The following is a 26311-nucleotide window of genomic DNA, read 5'->3' on the forward strand; positions in this document are numbered from 1 at the left end:
GAACCTCTGTCAAAACACAACTTTTGTTTAGCTTAAAGATAATAATTCACCTTACATGACTACTGTTGCTAAAACCGCCAATTTCGTTTCTTCTAATCATGTAACTGTCTCAAAAAATCTTTTTATATTTAGATTTCAGCAGTACGTTTACATTCTAAACCTTCTCCACTATTGAATATGCTTATTAACATTCACATAAGCCACATTCAAATCAATATTTAGCATTTTTTTCTTCAGTCTGTCATGACTTCCCAGTTCCATAAAGTCAGTCTGAAATAGAGGACATAATGATTATAACTCTACATCAAATCAGTGATCCTGTAGTAAGTTTCTAGATACTTTTATTGGCAGATTGGAAATTCTTTCCAGAATTCTTTCTGTACTAAGTTAAATTTATCTTCAAACTTACTTCATCCTTTCAGGTACACCTTGATCAAACCTGTTAATACATCCAGTGGAAACTGGCATGGCAGGCTGATGTGACAAGCTGCCATTTCACTAGTTTTGGCTCGCACAAAGGCTCATTTGTATGGCGGCTATGTTGTTTTGCTGTAAAGTCGCTGTTCGCATGGAGCCCTGTCCGACTCCATTCACCTCTTGATCAGCTGGAATGGCTTCTATCTTATTTTGTCATGTATTTGCCAAGCTTCTAGGATCATGTGTTGCTGACTCACACTGCTCTCTGGCAGACACGCACAACTATGATTCAATCACATCTTTGAGGAGAAGTGAGAAATGACCTTTACTACTTTTTTAAACGTTCCGGTCTACCCCCCACCCCCCCTCTCTCCTCTCTCCATCTGTAGCGGACAATAACATTAGGCGCTGGTGACCGGCAAGTAATCCAGACTCCCATCCATGATTCTCTACCTGTCAGTGGTTGCAGTGTGGCCCAGCTCTTCAGGCAACTTGGTATGAGCAATTGATACAGGCACTACCATGTCCAACTCATTTCTGAGTAGGTTTTTGTTGATTCAAGTGAAAAATCTTTTGAGGGTGAATCGTTGCAAGTTATTTACTTCCAATTAACTTAAAGTTGAGGGCTAATTTCTGTCTTTAAAAAAGTGTTTCCTGCCAACAGGTTTCTCAATGCAAATTTTAAAAAATTCAGTCAGACATCAACTGACAAGCATCTTTAAGTGAGTGAATGAGGGAGGGACTTTGAAGAAACTTGGTCTTTTCCCCTAAAAAAAAAATTTAATTTTCAAATTAAAGATATAAGTTTGCATTCTTCTAGCCGGTCATTTGTTTTAGGTTATTTTTTGTTGTCTTCTTGAATTTCTTAGAACTTGGAAATTATATGATTATTAGGGTTCATTTGGTCTTAAAAAAAATCCAGTAATTTGAAAACCGCAATTACCACCCCAGACCTGGAAACTTTTTTGAACATAAGGTCAGAAGATTTAGGGAAAACTGTGGAAATTTGCTTCACAAATGCAATGTATAATGTTAATGGTTCAATTAAGATCGATCGAGAAAAACCTCCTCTGTTTAATATCAATTTACTCGATAACAGGTTTATGTTATTTCAAACCATGGGGCTTTCCGTAGAATAAACACTGATAAAGGGACGTGTTAGTCATTTTTTTGTGTAAAGTGTTTTTTTTTCCAGAGCCACACCGTTGGCAAAAAAAAATCCATCCATCCATTTTCTACTGCTTATCCTGTTAAGGGTCGTGGGGGGGCTGGAGACTATCCCAGCAGGCTTTGGGCGAGAGGCGGGGTACACCCTGGACGACTCGCTAGTCCATCACAGGGCCAACACATCTAGACAGACAACCATTTGTACTCACAGCCATGCCTACGTTCAATTTAGAGTATCCAATTAGTCAAGTCCCCACTTGCATGCCATTGGACTGTGGAAGGAAGCCGGAGAACCCGGAGAAAACCCATGCAGACACAGGGAGAACATGCAAACTCCACACAGAGACCCCATGCTCAAGCCGGGGCTTGAACCCAGAACCTTCTTGCTGTGAGACAACAGTGCTAACCACTGCATCACTGTGCCACCCTCGCAAAAGAAATATCCAATTTCATTATTTTGATTCTGGCATCATTTGCTTCAATAGAAGGAATGATAATTTTGATTTCATTATTCTTTCGGGGATCTGTGCCAAACAAAGATGTTGTCTTAAGTTTATGGAATACAATGTGCAGGCAGGATATCTCTGCAGCACCACAATATTTAATTTAAAATGGTATTTTGATATACAACATTACTTTCATAAATATTGCACCTTCTTGTTCTCTGTCTGTTCCTTTAGGTATAATCAATGTGCTGTACCTGTTTTGTGCTGCTCTGACGGAACATAAGATCCTGTTCCTGTCCAGCAGTTACCAGCGACTAACAGATGCCTGCCGGGGCCTGTTGGCCATCATGTTTCCACTGAAGTACAGGTGTGTTTCCTCTCTCCTGTCCTCAATTTGCTTTGCATTAATTACAGTTTTCATTACCTCCATGTGGACATTAACAGATTTAGACAAACACTGCCATATCAATTTCATGAAACTTGGTAGAGGACGGAAGTATGAACCAAGACAGAGCCCCCAATTTTGTTGTATCTGACCATATAATGACAATAAAGGCATTCTATTTCATATAATTTTGGACAGATGCACAAATTATTTGACCCTTCAATAGTACCATGTGATAGGGCATTAAATTGGCAAAATGTTCACAAGCTAGACAGGCTGTTAAAGGGCATTAAAGTGTTTTCAATTTTTTTACTTTTTTACATAATTGATTTTTACCAAAGCACTGCTCAAGTCAAGTCAGTTTTATTTGTATAGTGTCAAATCACAAGTCAAGTCAGTTTTATTTGTATCGTGCCAAATCACAAGTCAAGTCAGTTTTATGTGTATAGTGCCAAATCACAAGTCAAGTCAGTTTTATGTGTATAGTGCCAAATCACAAGTCAAGTCAGTTTTATGTGTATAGTGCCAAATCACAACAAAAGTTATCGCATGACACTTTACAAGTAGATTAGATTTAGCACCACACTCCTCAAATAAATTTAAACCCCAAAGTTCTCCATGAGCAAGCATATCTTGCAACAGCAGGGATGAAAAACTTCCTTTCAATTGGCAAGAATGTTGAGCAGATCCAGGCTCAATGGGAACAGCCATCTCCTCTGACCTGTTTAGGGGGAAAGAGAGCAGGAGGCAGAGATAGATAAGGGAGACAGATATACAGAAGGAAAGAGGGAGACAGAGTTCAAGAAGGAGAGAAAGGGAGAGAGGATGATGGACAGATGAGGAATACAATAACAACAAGTCGCTATCAATAACAACAAGTAGCTACCAATAATATCTACAGCAGGACTATTCAATTACTAATTCAGTTGGGCCAGATTTTAAAACTGAGACCTTAAGCTGTGCCAGACATTGCAGTGATCAGTAAGGATGAGGTTATGAAAAATTTCAAGCCAACACAAATAAATATAATGAAATAACAAGTTATGTTTATTTGTTGATTTTATGTGTTGTTTATACATCATTTCACCTTTTTTATTTTTGTAAAACACAGCCACTTCAAAAGTTTTCAATTGTGTTTTTATGCTGTTTTTATGTCCCATCCGTCACAAGCATGTACACCTGCTCCATATCCAGACTATTTGCGTCAAAAAGAAGTGGAGATTTTTTTCAAAGACTACCTTGCTCGTTGTGTGACCGTCTCACGGCAGTAAGCTGAGCAAATCCTCTTGAAAGATTTTACTGTCAAAAAAACGGACATATATGTACATATGGTATAGTATCACCTGTCTGTGGACCCATCTACTGCTATAGACATGGCATCAACTTTCTTCAGATCTTCCAACAGCATTTCAAATACATCGGTAGCAAGAAAATCAACCCTGTGAATGTTTGAAGTGTCTGACAGGGGGACAGTTTTAACTGTGTTCTCACATATCTCTTCATCCACAACTGCAAGCATGCAGTCTTTTACAGTTTCAGAGTTTCTGAATGGGGTTTTTGTCTTTGCTAAAATCCATGAAGCACAAAGGGAAGCTCTTGTGGCTGTCTTGTGGCTGTCTTGAGTACTACAGAGTACGCTGCAATTAAACCTTTTGCAATTAAACACTTTTGAGGTCCTCTGTTGAGATCCTTTGGGAAAGTTTACCTGGAAAGTCAGGTGTTTTTCCAGGTGGTTTCTCCAGATATTATACTCCTTAAGTACCGCAATGCAGTCATTGCAAAGTAAACACATAGGTTTGGCGGTAGAATAAAACAGTATCTATTTATCCAGGCATGGTTAAAACGATGGCTTTCATTGGCAATCCTTTGTTTTAGGGTTGAGAGGGACATAGTTTTTTGGTTGGAGTTGAGTTTCTAACATGGTTCTATCATATCTTTAAAAATAATGCACTGCATTGTGGGTGGATTGTGCGTTGCTAGGTTACGTGGAGTGTTGTATTCACATTTTGATCTACTGTAGGAATTTTGAGTTCCATTTTCGCAAAATGTGTTTTCATGTTTTTTCTCTGTTTTTCTCTGCTTTTTTGGCTGAACCACTCATGCTGGCCGCCATTTGAATATCCCTGATCTACAGGTTACTCAATCAATCAGTTTCAGCTTACAAAAGCAGTTACGTGCCAGCAAACAGAATGCAGACATTGATGTTAGTACAGTATTGAGAATACTGATATAAATACTACTAGTACTAATACTAATTCTTGATGATAAGGATGACAGCTTTAGCCTCTTCAGGTATTAAGCCTCCTCCAGCAGCAGCCACGCATCGGGCAAGTGGGGAAACACAAAGGCTCCTGAGAAGAGGATGAGTTGGTAATGGGTAAAAGTACAGGAGGACAGAGAGGGCAAAGAGGAAGAAAGAGAAGCCCAGTGCATCATAGGAGATCCCCCAGCAGTTTATGCTTTTAGCAGCATATCTAAGGGCCTAATATATAATACCTAAGTCAGCCCAAACTATAAGCTCTATCAAAAAGGTCTTAAGTCTACTCTTAAACTTAGAGAAGGTGTCTGCATCCTGTACTGAAACTGAAAGACGTTCCACAGGAGATGAGCCCAATAACTGAAGGCTCTGGCTCTCATTCTGCTTTTAGTGACTCAGTTAATTTTAGCATAAAATAATACTTTAACTGCTAGGAAATACAATTTACACAATGCTGATGTTAAATGCTGGTACAGTTTTACAATATTGATTTGAATACTGATACTGATACTAAGGTTGGCAGCTTGAGCCTCTTCAGTTCTGTAGCCTCCTCCAGCAGCATCATTCAGGAATCTGGAAAGTGGGGAAGCACAAAGGCTGTAAAGAAAAGCTCAAGTTAGTAACGAGAATGAGAACAGGAGGACAGAGAGGAGGAGAGAGAAGCCCAATTTAGACCCCATGCAGTCAAAGCCTATAGCAACATATCTAAGGGCTTGCCTAAGCCAGTCTTAACTATAAGTTCTATCAAAACAAAAGGTCTTAAGCCTACACTTAAATGTAGTGAGGGTGTCAGCATCCTGGACTGAAACGGGAAGATAGTTCCGCATGAGAGGAGCCTGACTGTAGGAAACTCTAGGAGCCAAAAGTAACCCTGTATTCTGGGTTTTAGCTGGATAGTAGATACTATGAACTCTTTCAGATATAAAGGTGCCTGATTGTTCAGGGCTTTGTATGTCAACTTTGATCATGCTAATTGGTATTGATGTATCTAATGATGTTTTGGGGATAATAAATAATTGCATGGAACGGGTTAATACTCAAAACAAATAATAGAACACACTGCAAGTTAAAATGAAGTTACACCGCAAATTAAAGAAGAGTCTTTATTCAGGTTTAATTTGAAATTCTGTTTGCATTGATGTATCCGGACATTTGTTCAAAGTTATTTCTTGCCTCCTGTTTGAATTTTCTTAGCATTTGGAAATTATCAGATTGACTGGGCTCATTAGGTCAGGAGAAAACTTGGAAAAATTTGTGTACCCCCGGTACCCTGGAATATTTCACAAGGCAAACATCTATATCACATTGCTGTCATCTGATCCAGGGGTCTGTTTGCAAGACTTTACTTCATCCTGTCTGAGACTCCCTTAAAACACATTGACAGAATGTAGAAAGCTCCTGTAGCACATAATAGTAACAGTTTCAACTGGCACTTAACTTGAGAAAACATGTTGGTCTCCTCCAGACATCCCACCTACCAGGTCATCCATTTTCAACTTTGTACATAGGAGATACTTTCCCTTTACTAGTTACATAAAATGAAAACCATGCCATCACCTAATTGTACAGGTTGTACTTTTTTCCATATAGTATTGGGAGTGTGCTAGGGTTTGTAATGTTTTTCTTTTTTGTCTTATTCTGATACCACCCACACCAGCAATTATTACTCAACAATAAAATAAGGCCTAAAATTTCTGGAAAGTTATGGACATTATGTTCATAAATACTTGACTAATAGAGAACAACAGAGAAAAATATCTCTTGGTGCACATTGATTTACTTCAATATAAACCACTTTGTTTGTAAGTAATTTTAAATATGTTTGAAGTAACTGCTCACAATTAGATATTTTTGTATCATTCATAAAACATTTATTCAGTCTTGATTTTATGAATTATAAATACATATATTTTTGAATATATACTGATAAATTTTGACTGTTTTTCATGTTTGGACAGATTTTTTAAAGAATGATCATAAATAATGTTCTCAAATGTTTGGAAAATTCATGGGAAAAATCATGGAAATGCATGGGTAAAAATGTCATTGAATTCATAAACATTTTCTTTGTGTTAAAGATTTTCTGATGAGAAAACCAGATCTAGTAATGCAGCATGCCAACTGCTAATTTGCTAAATTTGTGTCTCCTCAGTTTTACATATGTCCCCATCCTGCCCGGCAAGCTTCTGGAGGTCCTGAGCACTCCCACTCCCTTCATCATTGGCGTTAACTCATTCTTCCGCTCTGAAACACAGGAACTGGTGGGTTCGCGTCATTATAACATAATCGAGTAAATTATAATGGTGATAACCCTGATGAAAATAATATGACTAGCCTCATGAGACTCTCCAGACTATGCTCTCATAGCACTTTTTTCTACATGTACCAATCAGAAAAACAGTGCTCACCTGAATTCCACAGTGTTTGTCCATCATATCCAATTTGTGCTGTTTTAATACACTCTTATACATTTGCTTTAGCTGTCTATCAAGTTTCAACTGCTCCACAGTGCTAAACCTCTGGTGTGTGTGTGTGTGTGGGGGGGGGGGATTTGGATGGACAAATAACGTACTGATGAAGCCATTGTGCTGTAACATTAGTAGATGCTTGTGTACAGTAGTTAATTAGTTTGTGTATTAGCATCGGGTAGGGTCTGACATTATTTTCAGGGCAGCTACCCTTTGTTCACAGTGAAGTGTTTCTCTGGGTCTGTCGTGTTGGTCATTAGCTTACACCCTGTAATGAGCAGCTGCTGAAAGATGACATTTCTCTGGTTCAATCCTTCATTTGCTGTAATCAGCTTGTTAATCAGAGTGTGCTACTGTTATCAACAGACATGAGATGAAATGTGTATTAAATGTTGCTGATGAGGAGGCTGTGTGTGTGTGTGTGTGTGTGTGTGTGTGTGTGTGTGTGTGTGTGTGTGTGTGTGTGTGTGTGTGTGTCTCTGCATGTGTGTGTGTTTCAGTTGGACGTTATTATCGCTGACCTGGATGGTGGTACAGTGACCATCCCAGAGTGTGTCCATATCTCCCTGCTTCCAGAACCGCTCCTCCAGCAGACCCAGACAGCGCTCTCTATGGTCAGTGGTAGCTGCTACCTAAACACCATGACATCCTCAGTTTATTCTACTGAGATCTGAGGAGTAGTTTTAACAATCACTGGATAAATGTAGTTATGATAAATATAATATAAATATAATATACTCTTTTGTATGGCCCCCTTGTGCTTGTATGCATGCCTTACAACATTGGGGCATGCCCCTAATAAGACAATGGATGATGTCCTGGGGTATGGGGCCACGGGGACACATATATATACATATATGCGAATATACATATATATGAATATTCATACATACATACACATACTGTACATAGGTGTGTGTGTGTGTGTGTGTGTGTGTGTGTATACATATATATATATATATATATATATATATATATATATATATATATATATATATATATACATATATATATATACACACACACACACACATATATATATATACACACACACACACATTTATATACACACACACACACATATATATACACACACACACACACACATACTGTATATATATATATATACACATATGTATGTGTATATGTGTGTGTATATATATATATATATATATATATATATATATGTGTGTGTGTGTGTGTGTGTATGTGTGTAGCAATTCTTGTGGGTGGTACTCCGGGTCAGAGTGCAGAGATTTTAGGAGGAGGACAGCCTGGGTGACAAAGATGGATCCCCGACACTGGGTCCTGCAGGCTTGACACTGTAACCTGCGACTGGATGGCAGCCTCTTGAATGCCAGGAAGAGGGCATGGGAGGGATCCACCAGGATCTGGACAGCCATGCCACAAACTGCTCCTCGTACATAGTCAACAGGGAGCGAATGGGAAGTCCAATTGTCTTGGAACACACCTTGACAATGCTATTTAAGCAGCAGCAGACCATTGAGAACAATAAGACTCGATTAATGTATCGAAGAAGGTCAGAAGGATCTTGCTGCTGACAGAGAAGAAGTTCAATTTCCTCAGTAGGTACATTCGCTGGTGGCACTTCTTCAGGATCACCTCCATGTTGGAGTAGAACCACAGGTGGTCATCGAAGATGGTCCCCAGATATTTGTAGTTCCGTCACAGTCTCCATCATTGACCCAAGGATAGTGGTGGAGACAGCCGAAGCCAGCTCCCTCTGTCTTCTGGTCTTGCTGATGTTAAGCTCCAGCCAGGATGTGTCACACCACCCAACAAACTGCTGCAGGGCAGGTCCATGGTGCTGGTTGGAACTGGACAGGAGGACTGTAACGTCAGCAAACCTCACCAGGTGACAGTCGGGTTGTTAGTTCCTGCACTCATCGGTTTAGAGGATGAGGAGCAGTGATGAGAGCACACAGCCCTGTGGGGAGCCTGTAGAGGTGGTAAGGAGGTCTGACAGGTTCTTGTTGATCCAGACTCTCTGTTCTGTGGGTGAGGAAGTCCAGGATCCAGAGAATGAGCTGGTCGTCCAGGTTGAAGTTTGGGTGGAGCCTCTCTGCCAGGATGTGGGGCTGCAGGGTGTTAAAAGCAGAGGAGAAGTCTGCAAACAGAAGCCTGGCCGAGGGTTGGGAAGCTCCAGGTGTTTATGGAGGATATTGATGATTGAGGCTTTGATTACACAAAAAACTTTTAGGTGTTATGGTCCTGGATGATGAGCCAGTTCTGCCTCCAGTGGTCTAATTTAGTGCTAGACTCTTACTTTGGTCTGCCTGTTTACTGTCATAGGTTTTGGATCCAGAACTTGAAGTTGCTGATTTTGCCTTCCCCCCACTTTCTACACAACCCTCTGCACTCAAGATCCAGGTGAGAGCAGAACTGCATTAACAAATGGGGAGAAGCTTCATGATTTCTTTTGTTGTTGTTTTTCCTCTAGGTTTTATGTCTATTTGTTTGTATGTATGTGTGTGTTTGTGTGTGGACGTCAATTCAGCTGTCATGTGTTTCAGGATAAGGAGATCCGGGCAGTTTTCCTGTGGCTGTTTGCTCAGCTCTTTCAGGGCTATCGTTGGTGTTTACATATCATCCGTATTCACCCTGAACCAGTTATCCGCTTCCATAAGGTACAGCAAGACTCTCCTCTCTAGACTTGAACATATATTATTGGACATGGATAGTGTGAGTGAATGTGTGTTTCCTCAGGCTGCCTTCCTTGGCCAGAGGGCACTGACAGAGGACGACTTCCTCATGAAGGTGCTGGATGGCATGGCGTTTGCAGGCTTTGTGTCAGAGAGAGGGCCTCCCTACAGACCCACTGATTTGTTTGATGATGTGAGTCTGGCAGCACAGTTTTCACCACTTGACTGTTTTTGTTTTGATCGTATCAACCTTTGATTAATCTGTGGTGATGACCATTTGTCTTTTGATTACACAAAATCTTTAAGGCTGATTTTCACTTAACTTGGTGGTGGTGTGCAGAGGAAGAAACCTCCAAATTTGGGCACAGATTTTTCAAAGTGCCAATGGGTAACAAAAGGGAATTAAATGGTTTTTTTTACACTTTGATGTTCTCCTCCTAGTGGATTAATCAGATCTATCTAGAATTTGGTTAGTTATGCCTTAAGAACTTGGTCATTGTTACGAAGGCAAGGTGCTCAGTGCTGCCACAGAGCAGGAAACTGAGATTCCCCATGGTCAGCTCTTTTCCAAATTTCACATTTTTAATGGGAGTCCTGGCCTGAAGACAGTTCTACACTGAATTTAAATCAAAGTCATGGCACCTCCTAGTGGTTGTAAGAAGTAGGTCTGATATAAAAAACCTCCAAATTACAGTGTTGTCTTAATGTGATGTACAGCAACATAATACGTAATATGTGTATTTCCTCTAGTTCCATTTAGTGGATTGGAGAAGTTAGATTCACTACAGGGCATGAATTAGTCTGCTCCTTCACGCATGAACCAAAAATAATCTGGTTTCATCATCACCAACCTGCCGTAAAGAACAGCTACGCACTGCAACATGCCGAGGGCCCACTCATCTGTGCCTGCACCACCTTTTAATTAATGCCTGAGCATGTGCCAGGGACCAAAAGTTAATGTCTGCAGAAGTATGTGCTGTCCATTTTTGATCGGAATTATAAAGTCATTGTTTGTAATTAAATGTACATGGCTCAAATCTAACAGCACATTCTAATTCCTTCACTCTTGTTCCTACAGCTGGTGGCCAATGAGGTGGAGCGAATACGACGAGAGGAGACCTGTCCACACAAAGTCATGAACCACATCAAGGAGCTGGCTGAGCAGCTCTTCAAAAATGTTTGTTAACTGAATTAAGCAATAAATGGAATTACATGTTGAATTCATGTGACTTAACCATGTGCTCTGTGTCCCTCTTACTTTCTCTTCCCCAGGAAAATCCCTATCCAGCAGTGGCAATGCACAAAGTCCCACGACCATCAGACAGCCAGAACACTGCACAAAGTCAGTCACCCTTCCCTTTACTAGATGAGGTTGCAGTGCAGCTCTTCATTGACCACGCCACCGCCAAGCTTAAAACTGCACCCCCTGTGGTCAAGGTGGAGGTGAAGGGCATGGTGCCGTCCGGGCCCCCACTAGGTGAGCTGTGGAGAGGGTTAGGTATTTGATAATCTACAAACCTCAAAATAATTTTAACCAGTTCATTTGAAATAATTTGGGTATAAAAATCTTGTAGCAGAAAAGGGAGCTGTTGTAATGCAATGGGTGTTATGTTTGACATCAACATCTAAACATATGCCTCAAACTTCTAATGTGAACTTTTGACTCATGGTGTGTGTATACAGAGGTTGAGGAGAATACTGCTGTAATAAATGAGTGTCTGGTCACATATTTTCAACTCCACAGGAGACATTGTGGACAGGAATGGCAATGTGATGGCAAACAGTGCCCGCAGGCTGGAGGTGGTCAGGAACTGCATTACATACATCTTTGAGAACAAGATGCTCGAGGCCAAGAAGGTTAGAGCAACTCATGTCTGAATGACACAATTGATTATACAAAAACACGGCATAATTTTGGCACAAAAAAATAGGTATCATCCAGTTTTATTTTTCATTAGTTTCTAAAACCTTCTGCAGCGTGGTTCCTAACTTTTTGTTTTGTGCCATTATTTTGTCTTTTGTGCTGTCACTCACTTCCTTTGTTTTTATGATATAGTGCTGTCAAATTGAGCAGAATGTTTTTTTCTTTCCAGCTGATGCCGGCTGTACTTCGGGCACTGAAGGGTCGAGCAGCTCGAGTTTGTTTGACCCAGGAGCTCAATCAGCATGTCCTGCAGAACCGAGCTGTGCTGGACGACCAGCAGTTTGACTACATTGTCCGCATGATGAACTGCACCTTACAGGTTAGGCATAAACCTCTTCAAGGGGCTTTTTACAGACAAAGTAGTAATACTCATCCCTTAAAAAGTCTTCTGTGGCCTGAAGAATCTAAAGTCAGAAAATTGTACTGATGATGTCATCACTTGGAAGACACACATTTATATCAGAAATACAAAGTTAAAAAGTTTTGTGTTTTTTTTAAGTTTACCAAGCAACAACACTGAAATGTGGGAACTGTAGGCCCCTACTGTATGTTTCTGTAGTTTTTGGTACATGTAGTACTACTGACTAGGTTTGCAATAGTAGGAGATTTGCTTGACAGTCTCTTTCGCTTTGTTCCATGTAAATGGTCCACACAGTCCTGGCATGTACTAGCTGGCTATTGGAATGGCTGTGACACACTAACAGGACCATATGAAGTTGAGGACAGTTAATATCAGGGCAATAAATGCAGTTAAAAAAAAAACAACCTGTGCCCTGCCATGTTTTACAAATGCAATGTATGACCTGTCTCATGGCAGCTGTGAAACTGATGTATTGTCATTGTAATGGTATTCTAAAGCCACTTCTATCAGACTCAGAATGAGTTTTATTGGCCAAGTATGTTCTCAACATATAAGGAATTTGACTCCGGCAGAGGTGTCACTCATGGAATGAGCAGAAGAAACATAGACATAGCATAAACATAAATAATAGAAAATATATACAATAGAAAATATATACACTTATGCAAAGAGATAATATGTACAAAATATATGTTATGTATGCTATTATGATTCTATTACTTTGCACATGGGACTTATGTACATCAACAAGTTGACCTTGATTGTACCAGTCCTAAAAGGCTGCAGTTATGCATATACCGATGGGGAAAAAAGGCAAGTAATTACAGAAGGGTTCCCAGATACGACATTGCTCCGCGTACGTTGCTCCGCGTACGTTGCTCCGCGTACGTTGCTCCGCGTACGTTGCTCCGCGTACGTTGCTCCGCGTACGTTGCTCCGCGTACGTTGCTCTGGTGATAGTTAAAACAGTTATTGCCCTCTTTGTTATTTTTTTACATGTAATATTGATATTTTTTCATTGAAAATCTATCAAAGGAGGTTTGATAAGATAAGATAGAACTTTATTGATCCCACTACGGGGAAATTTGTGTGTGTCACAACAGCTCAATTAACCTAAAAAATGCAAAAGATATAGACAAAAACATGCGCTCACAGAAGGTACTGCTGTGTATCACTGCAAAAGTTAGTTTGATTTATGTGAAACGTGCCATTAATGTCCATCATGTCCCCCTTAACATCTGTGCCGAATTTGGTGGCAATTGATGAATTGCTGATGTTAAGGCACAAAATTAATAACTTGCATTTTTATACTCATCTTCAGCTCTTTGTCCATTTCAGACAAAGTTTTGAGAAATACTCCTACTACTGTACTGTAGTTGAAAAGTTCCCTCCATCCATCCTTCCATTTTCTACCACTTATCCTGTTAGGGGTTGCAGGAGGGGGCTGGAACCTATCCCAGCTGCCTTCGGGCGAGAGAGCAGCCTTCTGGCGAGATGCGGGGTACACCGTGGACGGGTCGCCCGTCCATCGCAGGGCCAGCATGTATAGACAGGCAACCACTCGCCCTCACAGCTACACCTATGGTCAGTTTAGAGTATCCAATTAGCCTAGTCCCTCTTGCATGTCTTTGGACTGTGGGAGGAAGCCGGAGTACCTGGAGAGAACCCATGCAGACACAGGGAAGAACATGCAAATTCCAGACAGAAAGATCCTGGGCTTGAGCCGGAGCCCAAACCCAGAACCTTTTTACTGTGAGGCGACAATGCTATCCACTGCACCACCGTGCCACCCTCTACATCAGGGGTGGGGAACCATGTGCCATGGAGAGCCATGTGTATGTAGGTTTTCCTTCTAACCAAACACTTTAACAGGTGAGGCTGAAGGTGTGTTAATCAGTGAAGTCACCTGTTAAAGTGTTTGGTTAGAAGGAAAACCTGCATACACATGGCCTGCCATGGCACATGGTTCCCCACCTCTACTCAAGGAAAAATAATTGTTCCTTTTGAAATCAAGTAACTCTTCATGGGTTTCTTTTCAGAATTTGGCATGGTTCGACTTGCATCATGTTCCTTGGTCGCAGTGTCTGACTTGCATCGAACCCACTGGCCGCAGGGTTTGAGTTTTGCAGGGCTGGGACCTCGCTCATTCTTGCTTGCTTCCAGTTACAATTGACACTCAAATGGAATTATGTTTTAAAAGTCTCCCATTTCAAAATAAAAAAAATTGTCAAGATGTCTTTCAAATTGTATCGTGTGACACCTAAAATTAATTCAATCAAATACAAAACTTTTTTTGAGCACATACTTATCAATGCTGAATTAAATGAAGTCCTGCTAGCTGTTGGAATGAGTATCATTAACTAGACTCACATCTTTATTGGCCAGTTGCAATTGACGGTTGACATTTATATGCTCAGGACTGGCTGACAGAGATGTGTATTGCATGTTTCAGCATTAAGTCCCACCAATCAGCAGATGAAATGTTTTTTATGTAGGTAAATTTGTTTTTAATTATGAATGCGATTTACTTTCCATAAAACATTTTTGATTTTTATTTCTAGTATTGCTCTCTAATCACTTTACCATCAGCAAACCAGTATTGTTTGACTCTTACAAATGTTATACCCCTTTCACACTGAAACACGTGTGTCAAAGCAGGTTTTTGTACCCGCGTTTGCTCAGCATTAGGATGCATTCAAGCTTCCAGCAGACGCAGGTCTGAGCTCCCGCTGTGAGGGCTGCATGCCTGTATTTTTCTCTCTCGTATGTCATCGCGCTGACAATGTCATCATTACATACGTAAGTGCGCTGGAACACTGCGAGATAAACAAACGACAGCATGGACGTCGTCGAATGGAACGCTTCGTCAAAATGCCGGTGATGTTCCCATAAATCACTGTCCCTTACGGCTCCAGAAATCTGCCACCGGATCTCCTCTTCACTGCGGATGGCGAGGAGCTTGCGGACTTCACCATCTTGCCATTGCGCTGCCATGATCGATAAAAAAGATGTGCAAGCTCGTTATACATGTTGTTCATAAACACGGTCGCGCTTGCGCAGTTCAGGTTAGGGTTCCCTGATTGGTGGGAGTTACCAAGCATAGATTAATTCACATAAAAACATACACATGTAAATTGTTTTTTAAAAAAAGGAGTGAAATCGCTGCTTTTCAGAGAGTCTCGGGGACATTAACAGGAAGACTGATTTTATGGCAGAAGGCCAAAACTTTATTGAGAGATGAGTGAGCAGCTGTCGCAGTCCAGCCCAGCCCAGACCATTTTTTTTTTTTTCCCTCAGAACATCCACAATTACAGCCTGACAGGTGGCACAGTGACAAAATCAGAATGTGACAGGAAGGTCACGGGAAACCTAAGACAACGCGGGTTGCCTTTTTCACACTGCAGGCGAGCCGAGACGAGCCGCTAAGAGTGCCCAAACACCCGTGTTCATCTGCGTTTTTGGTGCAGTGTGAGAGGGGCTTTACAAATTCCATAAAAATGTATCTTTTTGTAAAGGGAGTAGTCTTTACATTGGAGGAGAGGTTTGACAGGTGGTACCCAAGCTATTGAGGGTTTTAGTCAACCCTTAGCCACTGCACCTTCCAGTTGGTGGGTGAGCAATTATGGCCTTTCCTCTAGGTTTGTCCTCTTACTCTTGACTTTTGCCATTTCATTCATTCACTTATTTATCTGGGAATCCTCAACATACCACCACCATGTTGTCCATTCTTTGTCCTCACAATCCTGGACCAGCTGTAGGTACTTGGCTATCTGCCGCTCCGCTGCTTCCTCACAGCTCTCCTCGCATAGACTTTTTGCTCTGCCAAGATGACTTTCCTTCCCTCCAGAGACCATATGACAGTCTCTGGTCTCAGACTGGACTGCAGATGATTTTGTCATGCTCTGCTCCCACATGATAGGTTTCTGCCTATGCCCTTTGACCAAATGCCATGGATAAGCTTCCAGAGCCTTCTGAGGAGTTTGGGGATTTTTTTTTTTGGTGTATACCTTGCATGGTAAACCACTTGGACCTGGAGTGAAAGATGACCTGGTGTGTTTTACACTATCTTTGACCTCTCTCAATGATAGAAGTTCTGTGCTAAACATTTATTGGTGGTTCCATTTTGCAGAGGTTGTGTTTTTCTGCTAGGGCATAATTTTTTGATGGAGTATTGAACATTTCTGTCCAAATTCCTCTACTTCCTCTTTGAAGCTTGTTAGGGTCCCTGACTTAACCTTGTCTGGTGAGGTTGTGGTGAAATGGTATGGATCTTTTGTAAACTGGGACATTGCAGATTGCTTCCTACTTCACCTTTGTTGAACCCCTCAGCTGTTGTTGCTCTGATTTGCTAATTTCAGAGGCAGTTGGTTCTTTAATTCCTTCTTTTCCCTAACACTGACCTTTTTGAACTGTATGGTCAAGATTTTGATCACCTTCCTCAGTTGTTGTAGCTTTCCTTTCTGTTCTCCTTGGCTTTTTTTCTTGATAAATAGTAACTACAGACTTTATTTCCATGTTTCAAAGTTTTCTAAACTCTGGTAATTTCTGTAATTCACTAATGCCAACATTCCAGTATTTATGATGTGTTAAGATAAGACAGTATGTAGGATTTTAATTCATATATTGAATATATTATAATATATTGATATATATTATATACATAACTATTTATGTCACTTATCCTGTGTACAAAATGGGTTGGAACACTGAATGGAACTGTCTTCCCTGTATTCAGACCATTATTCATCTTCCTCTGTCTCACAGTGGGCCTGTCACTCCAGCCTTTATTGTATCAGCATGCAGATCTCATCTTTCCTGAGGCTCAGATATTATACTAATTATGTACACAGTATATTTTCTAGTTCTTGTCCCACAGGCTCATCTTAAACTATATTTTTTCTGTGTAGGACTGCTCACATATGGATGAGCATGGGATTGCTGCTGCCCTCCTGCCATTAGTCACTGCCTTTTGCAGAGTAAGTTTATTATAGTCACTACAAAAATCATTCTAACATTAGCTAATATGGAATGTGGAATGTGTCTTGCTGTCACAAACTGTTCACTCTGTTTCAGAGTCTCCATACATGTAGTCTTTTTGTTTTCATCTGATAGAAACTGGGGGCAGGCATCACTCAGTTTGCTTACAGCTGCGTACAGGAGCACATGGTCTGGACCAACATGCAATTCTGGGAGGCTATGTTCTACAGTGATGTCCAGAATCACATCAGGGCCCTTTACCTCGAGACAGAGGAAGGGGAGCAGCATAACAACTCGGTGAGTTGCTTTACCTCTGTCAGATAATTTTGGAGAGGATAGCCATCTACAGCCAGCTACAAAGTCTTATAAGTCATTGTTGAGACCTGCTGAGCAGAAAGTCACTTTTTTCGTGAGATCATCAATCATGATATACCTACCACTGAATATTTTTTTCTCAGGAGCACGAGGGATCAGGCACTGGGGATGAAATCTGCGCCCTGGAGCTGGCATCTGAGCAGAGCCGGCTGTGGCCGACACTCAGCAAGGAGCTGCAGACAGAGCGTGTGCAGAAGGAGGAAAGCACTGTGTTCAGCCAGGCCATCCACTATGCCAACAGGATGAGCTATTTGCTTTTGCCACTGGACACCAGCAAGAACCGCCTGCTCAGAAGCTCTGGCCTTGGAGATGTGGAGAGTGTCAGCAACAGCTACGTCACAAACAGGTGAGAACATGTCAACTTACATTTGGTATCTCCCTTAGTGTTTGTTGACATCATGCAACAGCTGAACAGATGGAAATGTCACTTTAGGAGACTGGCAAATCGAGCTGAAGTCATTCAAATAACATTGATAGCACATACCACTGGTCAAATAAATTAAATTGGTTCCTAAATAAATGAGATTAAACTCTTGTAAAACAAGAATTTAAAGGGAACTGGTGGTATTTTTTATTGTTGTGGTATTTGCACCTTGGCCCTTATTTCTTCTGTGTTTATGTTTATCCTTGTGTTCCAAAAAATTTTGACATTCATCACATTCAAATACCATATACATATCAAAATCAGATAAATATTCCCCTGTGACTTTGGAAGTCAGATATTTATAACAGTTCCTCTATGGCACAGGCAACTTTATGCTCTGCCAATGATGTGCTGTGATTGTGTGACCAATTACATGATGACAGGCACAGTAGCAGGTGGTGGGGTGGACGGGGGCATAATAAAGACATACATATTGATACATCAATATACAAAAAAGCCAAAAAAGACGGGTGATGGATGTAAAAGAAATAGAATTTGGAAAAAATTATTTAAAAAATGACAATATCAATGGATCTTGAAATACAGTCGTCCTCAAAATGATTCATACCCTTGCTAATTCTTGTTATTTTTTCATTTAGTGATGAAATAAACGCATGTTTTCAAATTTGTGTATTAGCTTTATGTGACCAACAATTGAAAGAATGTCAACAATACAAAATTTAAAAATATATATATTTCTGGGTTATTTTTTGATGGAGTTCCAAAAAAGGCCAACTTCAAAATTATTCATACCCCTGACAATATTTCAACAAACCTGTGCCAAATGTGGTAATTTTTGTCCAATAATTCCTTCAAGATGTCACAATGGAATAAAACCTTTTATTTACCATTATTGGCCAAATGCTAAAGCGAAAAAAGACATCTTTCCAGAAGAGTATAAATAGTGGGAAAGTGTTCAGGTCATTGTCAATTTCTGGTCATCATGGTAAGAAGAAGGAGCTCAGTGAGGACCCACGTCAGCGTCTTGTTCGTACCCACAGGGAAGGAAAGGGTTACAAGGCCATTTCCAAGCAGTATGGTGTCCCTGTCTCAACCGTCCAGAGCATCATCAACAAGCACAAGAGGTTCAACACTGTCAAAAACCTCAGTGGGCGTGGCCGAAAGCGTAAGGTGTCCCCCAAACTTGCCAGGAAAATCTGCTGAGAGATCAACACCAACCCACGGACCACAACCAAGGCCCTAATTCAAACACTTGAGCAGACAGGGACAAAGGTGTCACGGTCCACCATTGAGTGAGTTTTGCACAGAGGAGGTCTCCATGGACGTAAACCTCAGAAGACGCCGCTGCTCAGGAAAAAACATCTGGTAGCTCGCCTGGCCTTTTGTAGAGGTCATCTGAAGCAAGATCCTAGCTTTTGGTCAACCATCCTGTGGTCTGATGAGACAAAGCTGGAGTTATTTGGCCATATGGATACTCAATATGTCTGGAGGAAGAAAGGAGAAGCCTATAGACCAAAGAACACTGTGTCCTGACCTCAATCCCAAGAATTTGTGGCATCACTTGAAGACCAGAGTGATGGCGAGGAAACCAACCAACCTGACCCAGCTTGAGGCATTCACCAAGGAAGAGTGGGCCAACCTCCCACAGGAGACGTGCAAGAAGCTTGTGGACACGTACAAGAATCGTCTGGAAGCAGTTAAAGAATAAAGGCTATGCCATTGACTATTAAATAAAGATGATGGACTAGGATATGAATAATTTTGAACATGGCATTTTTTTGGACTCCGTTAATAAAATACTCCAGAAATATTTTTTTTCTTTCATTATATATTGTTGTCATTCTTTCAATTGTTGGTCACATAAAGCTGAAACACAAATTTGAAAACATGCATTCATTTCATCACTAAATGAAAAAATCCCAAGAATTAGCAAGGGTATGAATAATTTTGAGGACGACTGTAAATGAACAGGCTCATTAGAAAGAGACAGAATTCCTGTCAGTACTTCACTTTGATGAATTTCAGCATGACTTTTCCTGCAGACATCTCAGGATGTTATTTGTTAGATTAAAAAAAAATTGACAATTTGTCCCGGTGAATGTAACCAAATGAGAATAGGACAAGATTAAAAATTATATTGGAGTCTCCTTTTACTATTGTCAGTAATTAAATATTGTCAGTATTCTTGTTTCCATTTAATTGTCAAGAACATTTAAGCAAACTGTGAATACAACACAAGAAGAAGACTATGGGCATGAGGGGTGTTTTAATTAGCTGGTTTGAAGCAAATGAGATTTCCTTCACAATGCTGCCAAAAGATGGGCAGTGTTATCAGGGGCTGTTAAGGACTAGAGCAGTGAAAAATAAAGAGATATAGACCAATTAAAGCTGCAAGCAGTGTTGTTAGGGCCTGAGCCCCCAGGCGGGCTGTGGCCGCGTCGCTGACGCCGGCCTGAATCCAACGGTGTAATTGGCAAATCCCTAGGCCTTGTGGTTTAGGAGTTAAAAGCCTGCCTCTGATGCAGAGTGTGAGTGGAGAGCTGAGAGCTGGCCCTTGTAAGAACCCCTCCCCCACTGCACTGTCTTTGATCTGTGCTAGAGTGGAGAGCAGAGGAGGATTAACAGAATTTTAGTGTGTAAAAGTGAAATAAGTCTGCATACATTAGTCAAAAGTCACACATAATACCATATTGTTGTAGGGATTTTTGTCAGGAATGCAGTGGTGTGTTTTTTAAAGCTGTGGGATGTATGATGTAGACGTGAGAAGCGTTTCTTTGAGAGTATGTACCATGAGAGGACACGGCCTCCCCATTGGTTTCCATTGTAAGCGTGTCTCCCCCACTTTGAGGGCTTGTAAAATCCAAACCAAGAAATTCATATGAAAACTTTTAACAACTTTTAATCAGCATAGTTTGGAGAGTAATGTGTGAAAGTTTGGAAGCGATAGCATTAATGGCCTAGGAGGAGATAGATTTTGTTAGGGGAGTAAAAAAAGTCCTGATTTTGACAGTTTTATCCAAATTGTGGCCATTCTGTTGTAGATAGGTGAGGGGTCAGAGTGTATGAATTTTGCGTCTTCATGAGACTAGTCCAACGGTGTTGGTCCCATTTTTGTGGGACATTCGTGGGAGGAGTTAGAGCGCTCTAAATTATAAGAAATTATCTTTTAGTTGTGTGGCTCCCTAGGTGGCGCTATTGACTTTTGGGTTTTGTTTTGTTTTTTTTTAGATTAGCAAATGTGTCGCTAGACTGGACAAATGTGCCGAATTGTACCGAATTTCATGCATGTTCAGGGGTAGATAGAAAACTGACATATTAAAAGACAGTAGGATAGGGTAAATACTAAAAATAAAATTAACAAAAAATAATAAAATAATGATAAAATGCTTAAAATATAAAGATTTAGAAAATGTGAAGATTTAAAGACTTAAAAAATAAAGATCTAACAATTTAATAAATAAAATGCATAAAAGATTTAAGAATAATTCATTAAAAACATTAGACCTTAAAAGTAAGTATAATAAAATTAAAGGAGTAAAAGAAATCGGTTAAAGGCCAAACTAAAAAGATGACTCTTGAGCCTCCTTTTCAAAACCTCAACAGTCTCTGTGGCCCTGATGTTCTCTGGCAGGCTATTCCATAATTGTACTCTGGTTCATTCTAAAACCAGACTGATTTTGCTCTAAGATATTGTTTCTATTTAAGAAATCATGTAGTTGGTTAAAAACCAGCTTTTCTAGAATCTCACTTAAAAATGGTTAGTTTGATACAGGCCGGTAATTATTAAAAATGTTGGGGTCTAAATTACTATTCTTCAGAATTTGATTGTTGCAGAAGAAGAAAACAAATTTTAAACAAGGAACTCACTGGAAATGAATTGCACTTCTCTGCCCCTTTACTACCGGACATTCACAGATGTGCCACAGCCTCACTTAAGCTACTGCAGGCAAAATATTCAGCTAGTACAAAAAGAATGGGATTTGCCAGCAGGTCTAAGCTAATGTGTAGTGTTGCAAGAAGCTTTTTTTTTTTTTTTTTTAGGAATGTTGCCTCTTCATCTTGAATTACTAGTCAGCCATGTCTTGACCACACTCTAAGTCACTCACCTCACCATTATCTGTCTCCCAAAAATAGGCATCTCTGAGCATCCCAACAGTGGTGCCAATGTCAAGCAGTTACGCTGCTGTTTCTGTAGGGGGTAAAAATGACCCCTATGTTGAAGTCATAAATTATTACATTTTTTCTTTCATTCCACACACCATGAAATTCACTAGAATATTGATAAATCTATGCTAGGAAAAGTCATTTACCAAAGTCGCTTTTACACCAGAGCTGTTTGGTCCACTTTAAATGGACCAGAGCTTGTATCCTCGGATGGTCTGCTTCATTTGGGCAGATGTGAAGCTCATCCAAACTCTGGTGTGGACAGAACAAGTGAACTCTGGTCCCCCTTGAAATGTGGGTCTCGGTTACTCTGGAAGTTAACCCTGGTGCAGTTTGCTTACAGTAGTAAATGCAAACGAACTGTCCAGCAAACCAAAGAGAGGAAGTGGACAAGCTGGCTGTTTTCAGTCCTGGACAATTGATGAGCAATTTTTTGTATTCCCCGCCCAATCAAACTGAGTCCCTTGGACTACCCTGGATGCGTCCTAAGAGATGTAGGGTTTTATTTTGACACAGATACCGTATTTTCCGGAGTATAAGTCGCACTTTTTTACATAGGTTGGCTGGTCCTGCGACTTATACTCCAGAGTGACCTAAATATGGGTGAAAAAATAGAATAAAATCACAGACAGCCACGAGGGGGCGCTCTAGAGTTACGCGCTGATATCTCCTACTCTGTAACAATTTAAAATTAAAACAAATAAAATAAACATTAGCTTACCGATCACCACTAAACAAAAATGCCGCCAAAAAGAAACTCATATTCTGCGGACTTCAAGCTGCAAGTTGTGAGATTTGCAGCTGAAAACGGCAATCAAGCAGCAGACAGGAAGTTCGGAGTAAGTGAGAAGCTTGTTAGGGACTGGAGAAGTTCAACGGCTTTAGCGATGTGGAGTGATTGCGAGCTCTTATTAATGTAAAAGTACAGTAGTTGTTTTGTTCTTTATGCTCTACCTGTTTATTACCGTATGTTCGTGCGGACACCTTTTCCGTTCATGTTTATTTTTCGTTTCGCTGAATGTTGTTTATGTTGGCATATCTTACAGCCATTCAGCCTGTTCTCTATTATTTTATTAATGTTAACCTCCCTTCCAAGGTGAAATGTCTATTTTTGATGTATTTTGTAAAATAAATAACCCGCAAAAAATGCGACTTAAACTCCAGTGCAACTTATGTGTGTTTTTTTCGATCTTGTTATGCATTTTTGGGCTGGTGTGACGTATACTCTGGAGCGAGTTGTAGTCCAGAAAATACGGTACATGTATTTTAAAGTGCCAGGGGTAGTAAAAATGACACCTTGGTAGTTCTAGGGTTAATGTGGTTCTAATGAAAGTAACTTTTTTCAAATATTCAGAAACATTACAGCTCAAGATTTTTTCTTTGTCTTTTAGTATTGCAGGCAGTATGGCAGAGAGTTACGACACAGAGAGCGGTTTTGAAGATGCTGAGAGCTCTGATGTTGCCAACTCAGTGGTGCGCTTTATCAACCGCTTTGTGGATAAAGTGTGTAATGAAAGTGGCGTGACCAACGAGCACCTAAAGGCTCTCCACACCATGATTCCAGGTAATGTATCCTCATGATACCTCACAACAAATGCCATGTGAAACAGGTCATGACATCATGGCACTCTACTTATCCCTGGTTGTTTGTCTGCAGATATTGTACAGATGCACATCGAGACGTTAGATGCAGTCCACAGGGAGAGTAAACGATTGCCGCCAATCCAAAAGGTAACCAATTCCTATTTTAACATTCTGCTGAAGAAAGGCCATGCAGAACCCCAGCCAGCCCTGCCCACTCCCCTCTCCACCAATCCCTACCGCTCAGGCTCACAGTGTCATGGCAGGTATGTCTGTCCTCCTGAGACAGAACCGTGTGACTGACAGCACGCCTGAACAGTGCATGCTAGATGACTGCTCCCCCTGGTTTGCTGTTTGATGTTCTGAGGCTTGGTGGAGCAGTAGTCAATCCCCGGAGCCTTGCAGGCTTGAGTGCCTTCAGTCTCAAGGGTCCTGCTAGCTGTGTGTGCTGGAGAGAGATGGGGCAAAGCTCCATTCCCCAGCATGATTCTGTCAACTTAGTTCATGTCAGAAATGTTGAAATGTCAGGTTAACTTATACACATGTGATTGTGGGCTGACAAAAGTAATATGTCCATAATTTCTACCTGTCAGGGTCCAAGCTGTAAAAGGCCTTGAGGGGAAACTGCTTACTTTTACTTCTGAGTGACTGCAGCTGGAATGTGGCATTAAGTGTTGTGCAACACATAATGAATCAGGTTAACAGAATTGTAATTCAGTTCCTATCATGTGGAGGCTCACAGGAAGCTTTATTGGCCAATTTATACATCTTCATATTACATGCTGTTCATATTTCTAAAACATTTCAGAGACCTCTCTGGTTTACAGTAAGCGTTCTTTTATCAAGATTCAGAATGTTTAATACTCAGCATTGTTTTCAAGAATTTGATGAACATTCCAACATATTAACACATATGAACTTACATTATTATATATTTGGCTCTGTGTGATACTCATTTTTGTAACATCATCTGGCTCAATTCTGTCAGCTCTGGCTCTAAGTGTGGTGCACAACAATCTTTCAATCATTACAACAATAACCTTTGTTGTTGTTTTTTTTATGTTGTCTGAACTCTGTAACATCAGCATGCTTGTAAACATGACATTCTGAGTAGAGTACGGTAATTCTTTCATGTTTGATTGTTTGGCCCTACTTATGACAGTTAATGTGCTACAATTAATCCATATATTAATCCATTATGTTTTAGATGTTGAAATTGGATCAGTTAGGCAAGTTTTTTTGTCACAGAAGAATTTAAATGAATCATGTTATGTTAACGAGTCAAATTATTCAAGCCCAGTTAACAAACAGGTATACGAATGAAATATCAGGAAAATCTTAGCAGCAGTTCCCAAACTCTTGTGTGTGACCCCTAGATGCATGTTTTTGAGGCTTTAAGCCTTAAGCCATCTTTTCCTCTAAAAAGCATCCCATATAAAGCAGGGGTGAAAACTAACTTTTTTCACCATCGTCCCGAAAATGTCCCAAAAAACATTTTGAACCGTCCTGAATCAACCCGATTTTTAAATTCTTTTTTTTTTTTAAATACATCTCAATAATAATAGTCATTTAACTGGCCAGTCGTCATCCGAAAACACCGCTGGAAGCGGCAGTAATCCACCGCAGCCCCCGGAGGAGCTCAGTTCACCGAGTGGTGAAATTCACCGAGCTGAGCTCGCCTCTAGATGGTGTTGTTAACCCACATACGACGGTGTTTAGTTTTGCCTTCCACAGCGGGTACAACGCAACAGTTGTTTGAATATTCATGGTGAATTGGTGGAAAGAAACGTTGCCGGAAATACTCGTTACTCTGGCAGGTGAGCAAATTCACGTATTCGCGCAAATGACACAAATGGCCACTAAAATAATCTGGCGTCAAATTCGCACGAATGACACGATGCGAAATTTGCGTTCGCGTTTGGTGTGAACACACAGCCAACGCAACATCACTGAGTCACCACACAGTGACAGACATTGGCTGCAAGCAGTCTGCTTCCCACTGGACAACGCACACGTGAGCGCGCCAGCCAACTGAATTTTTCCATTCAGCTTTTTTAAAATTCTTGTTGTCCCGAAGTCGTTCCAAGGGAGAATATTGATCCTCCCGATGACAATTAATTACGACGACGGGACGACGTTAGTTTTCTCCCTGATAAAGCAATATTTTTTACAAACCTGAAGAGGTTAAACTGAACATTATTCAACTAAATACTGCTATGAGTACGTGTGGGAATCACAGTCACGATATCATACTATGACAATAGTATTTACACATTAAAGACTGCGATTCATATATATATATATATATATATATATATATATATATATATATATATATATATATATATCAATAGTCAATATATTGCAAGAAAATTAATCATGGATATATCAAAATATCTGTAAATCCCAGGAAAATGCCATTTATTCACTGCCCAGACATGAAACTTTATCAAAAAGTCTTCACTTGTGCCGCCATCACACATATACATGAATAACTGAATAACATGGCAATGTGGGATCTGTTTTTATTATTTTGTTAATGTTTTTGAAAAAATACTAATTATCGACAATGGATTGATATCAAATCACAAGAGGAAATATCTCAATACGTTCAAGTATTATAAAAATACTAAATTGTCACTATCCAACTTATAAAGTAAAGAAAAAAATATTAAACTATAACACTGGAATGTGCCGTTTTCTGTTTAAGTTAAAAGGCAGGGGGTTATTCTTCTGTATTT

General features: G+C 40.3%; 1 protein-coding gene across 5 annotated transcripts in view; it reads left to right on the forward strand.

Moving 5' to 3' along the window:
* The window catches only part of sbf1 (SET binding factor 1), a 116710-nt gene that overhangs the window by 49462 nt on the left and 40937 nt on the right, over positions 1-26311 (forward strand). For all 5 annotated transcript variants that reach the window (XM_086200935.1, XM_086200936.1, XM_086200937.1 and 2 more), the window contains 16 exons: positions 807-912; positions 2265-2397; positions 6825-6933; positions 7641-7754; positions 9454-9531; positions 9675-9788; positions 9868-9996; positions 10882-10980; positions 11076-11280; positions 11548-11660; positions 11897-12046; positions 16996-17064; positions 17201-17362; positions 17524-17786; positions 23381-23553; positions 23647-23720. In XM_086200935.1, the coding sequence (XP_086057061.1) occupies positions 807-912; positions 2265-2397; positions 6825-6933; positions 7641-7754; positions 9454-9531; positions 9675-9788; positions 9868-9996; positions 10882-10980; positions 11076-11280; positions 11548-11660; positions 11897-12046; positions 16996-17064; positions 17201-17362; positions 17524-17786; positions 23381-23553; positions 23647-23720 (2091 nt within the window). The remainder of the gene's footprint in view (positions 1-806; positions 913-2264; positions 2398-6824; positions 6934-7640; positions 7755-9453; positions 9532-9674; positions 9789-9867; positions 9997-10881; positions 10981-11075; positions 11281-11547; positions 11661-11896; positions 12047-16995; positions 17065-17200; positions 17363-17523; positions 17787-23380; positions 23554-23646; positions 23721-26311) is intronic.

Source organism: Aulostomus chinensis, chromosome 4 (assembly GCF_037954235.1).
Source record: "Aulostomus chinensis isolate RoL2024-O1b breed Wild chromosome 4, RoL_Achi_v1.0, whole genome shotgun sequence".
NCBI classification, from domain to species: domain Eukaryota; kingdom Metazoa; phylum Chordata; class Actinopteri; order Syngnathiformes; family Aulostomidae; genus Aulostomus; species Aulostomus chinensis.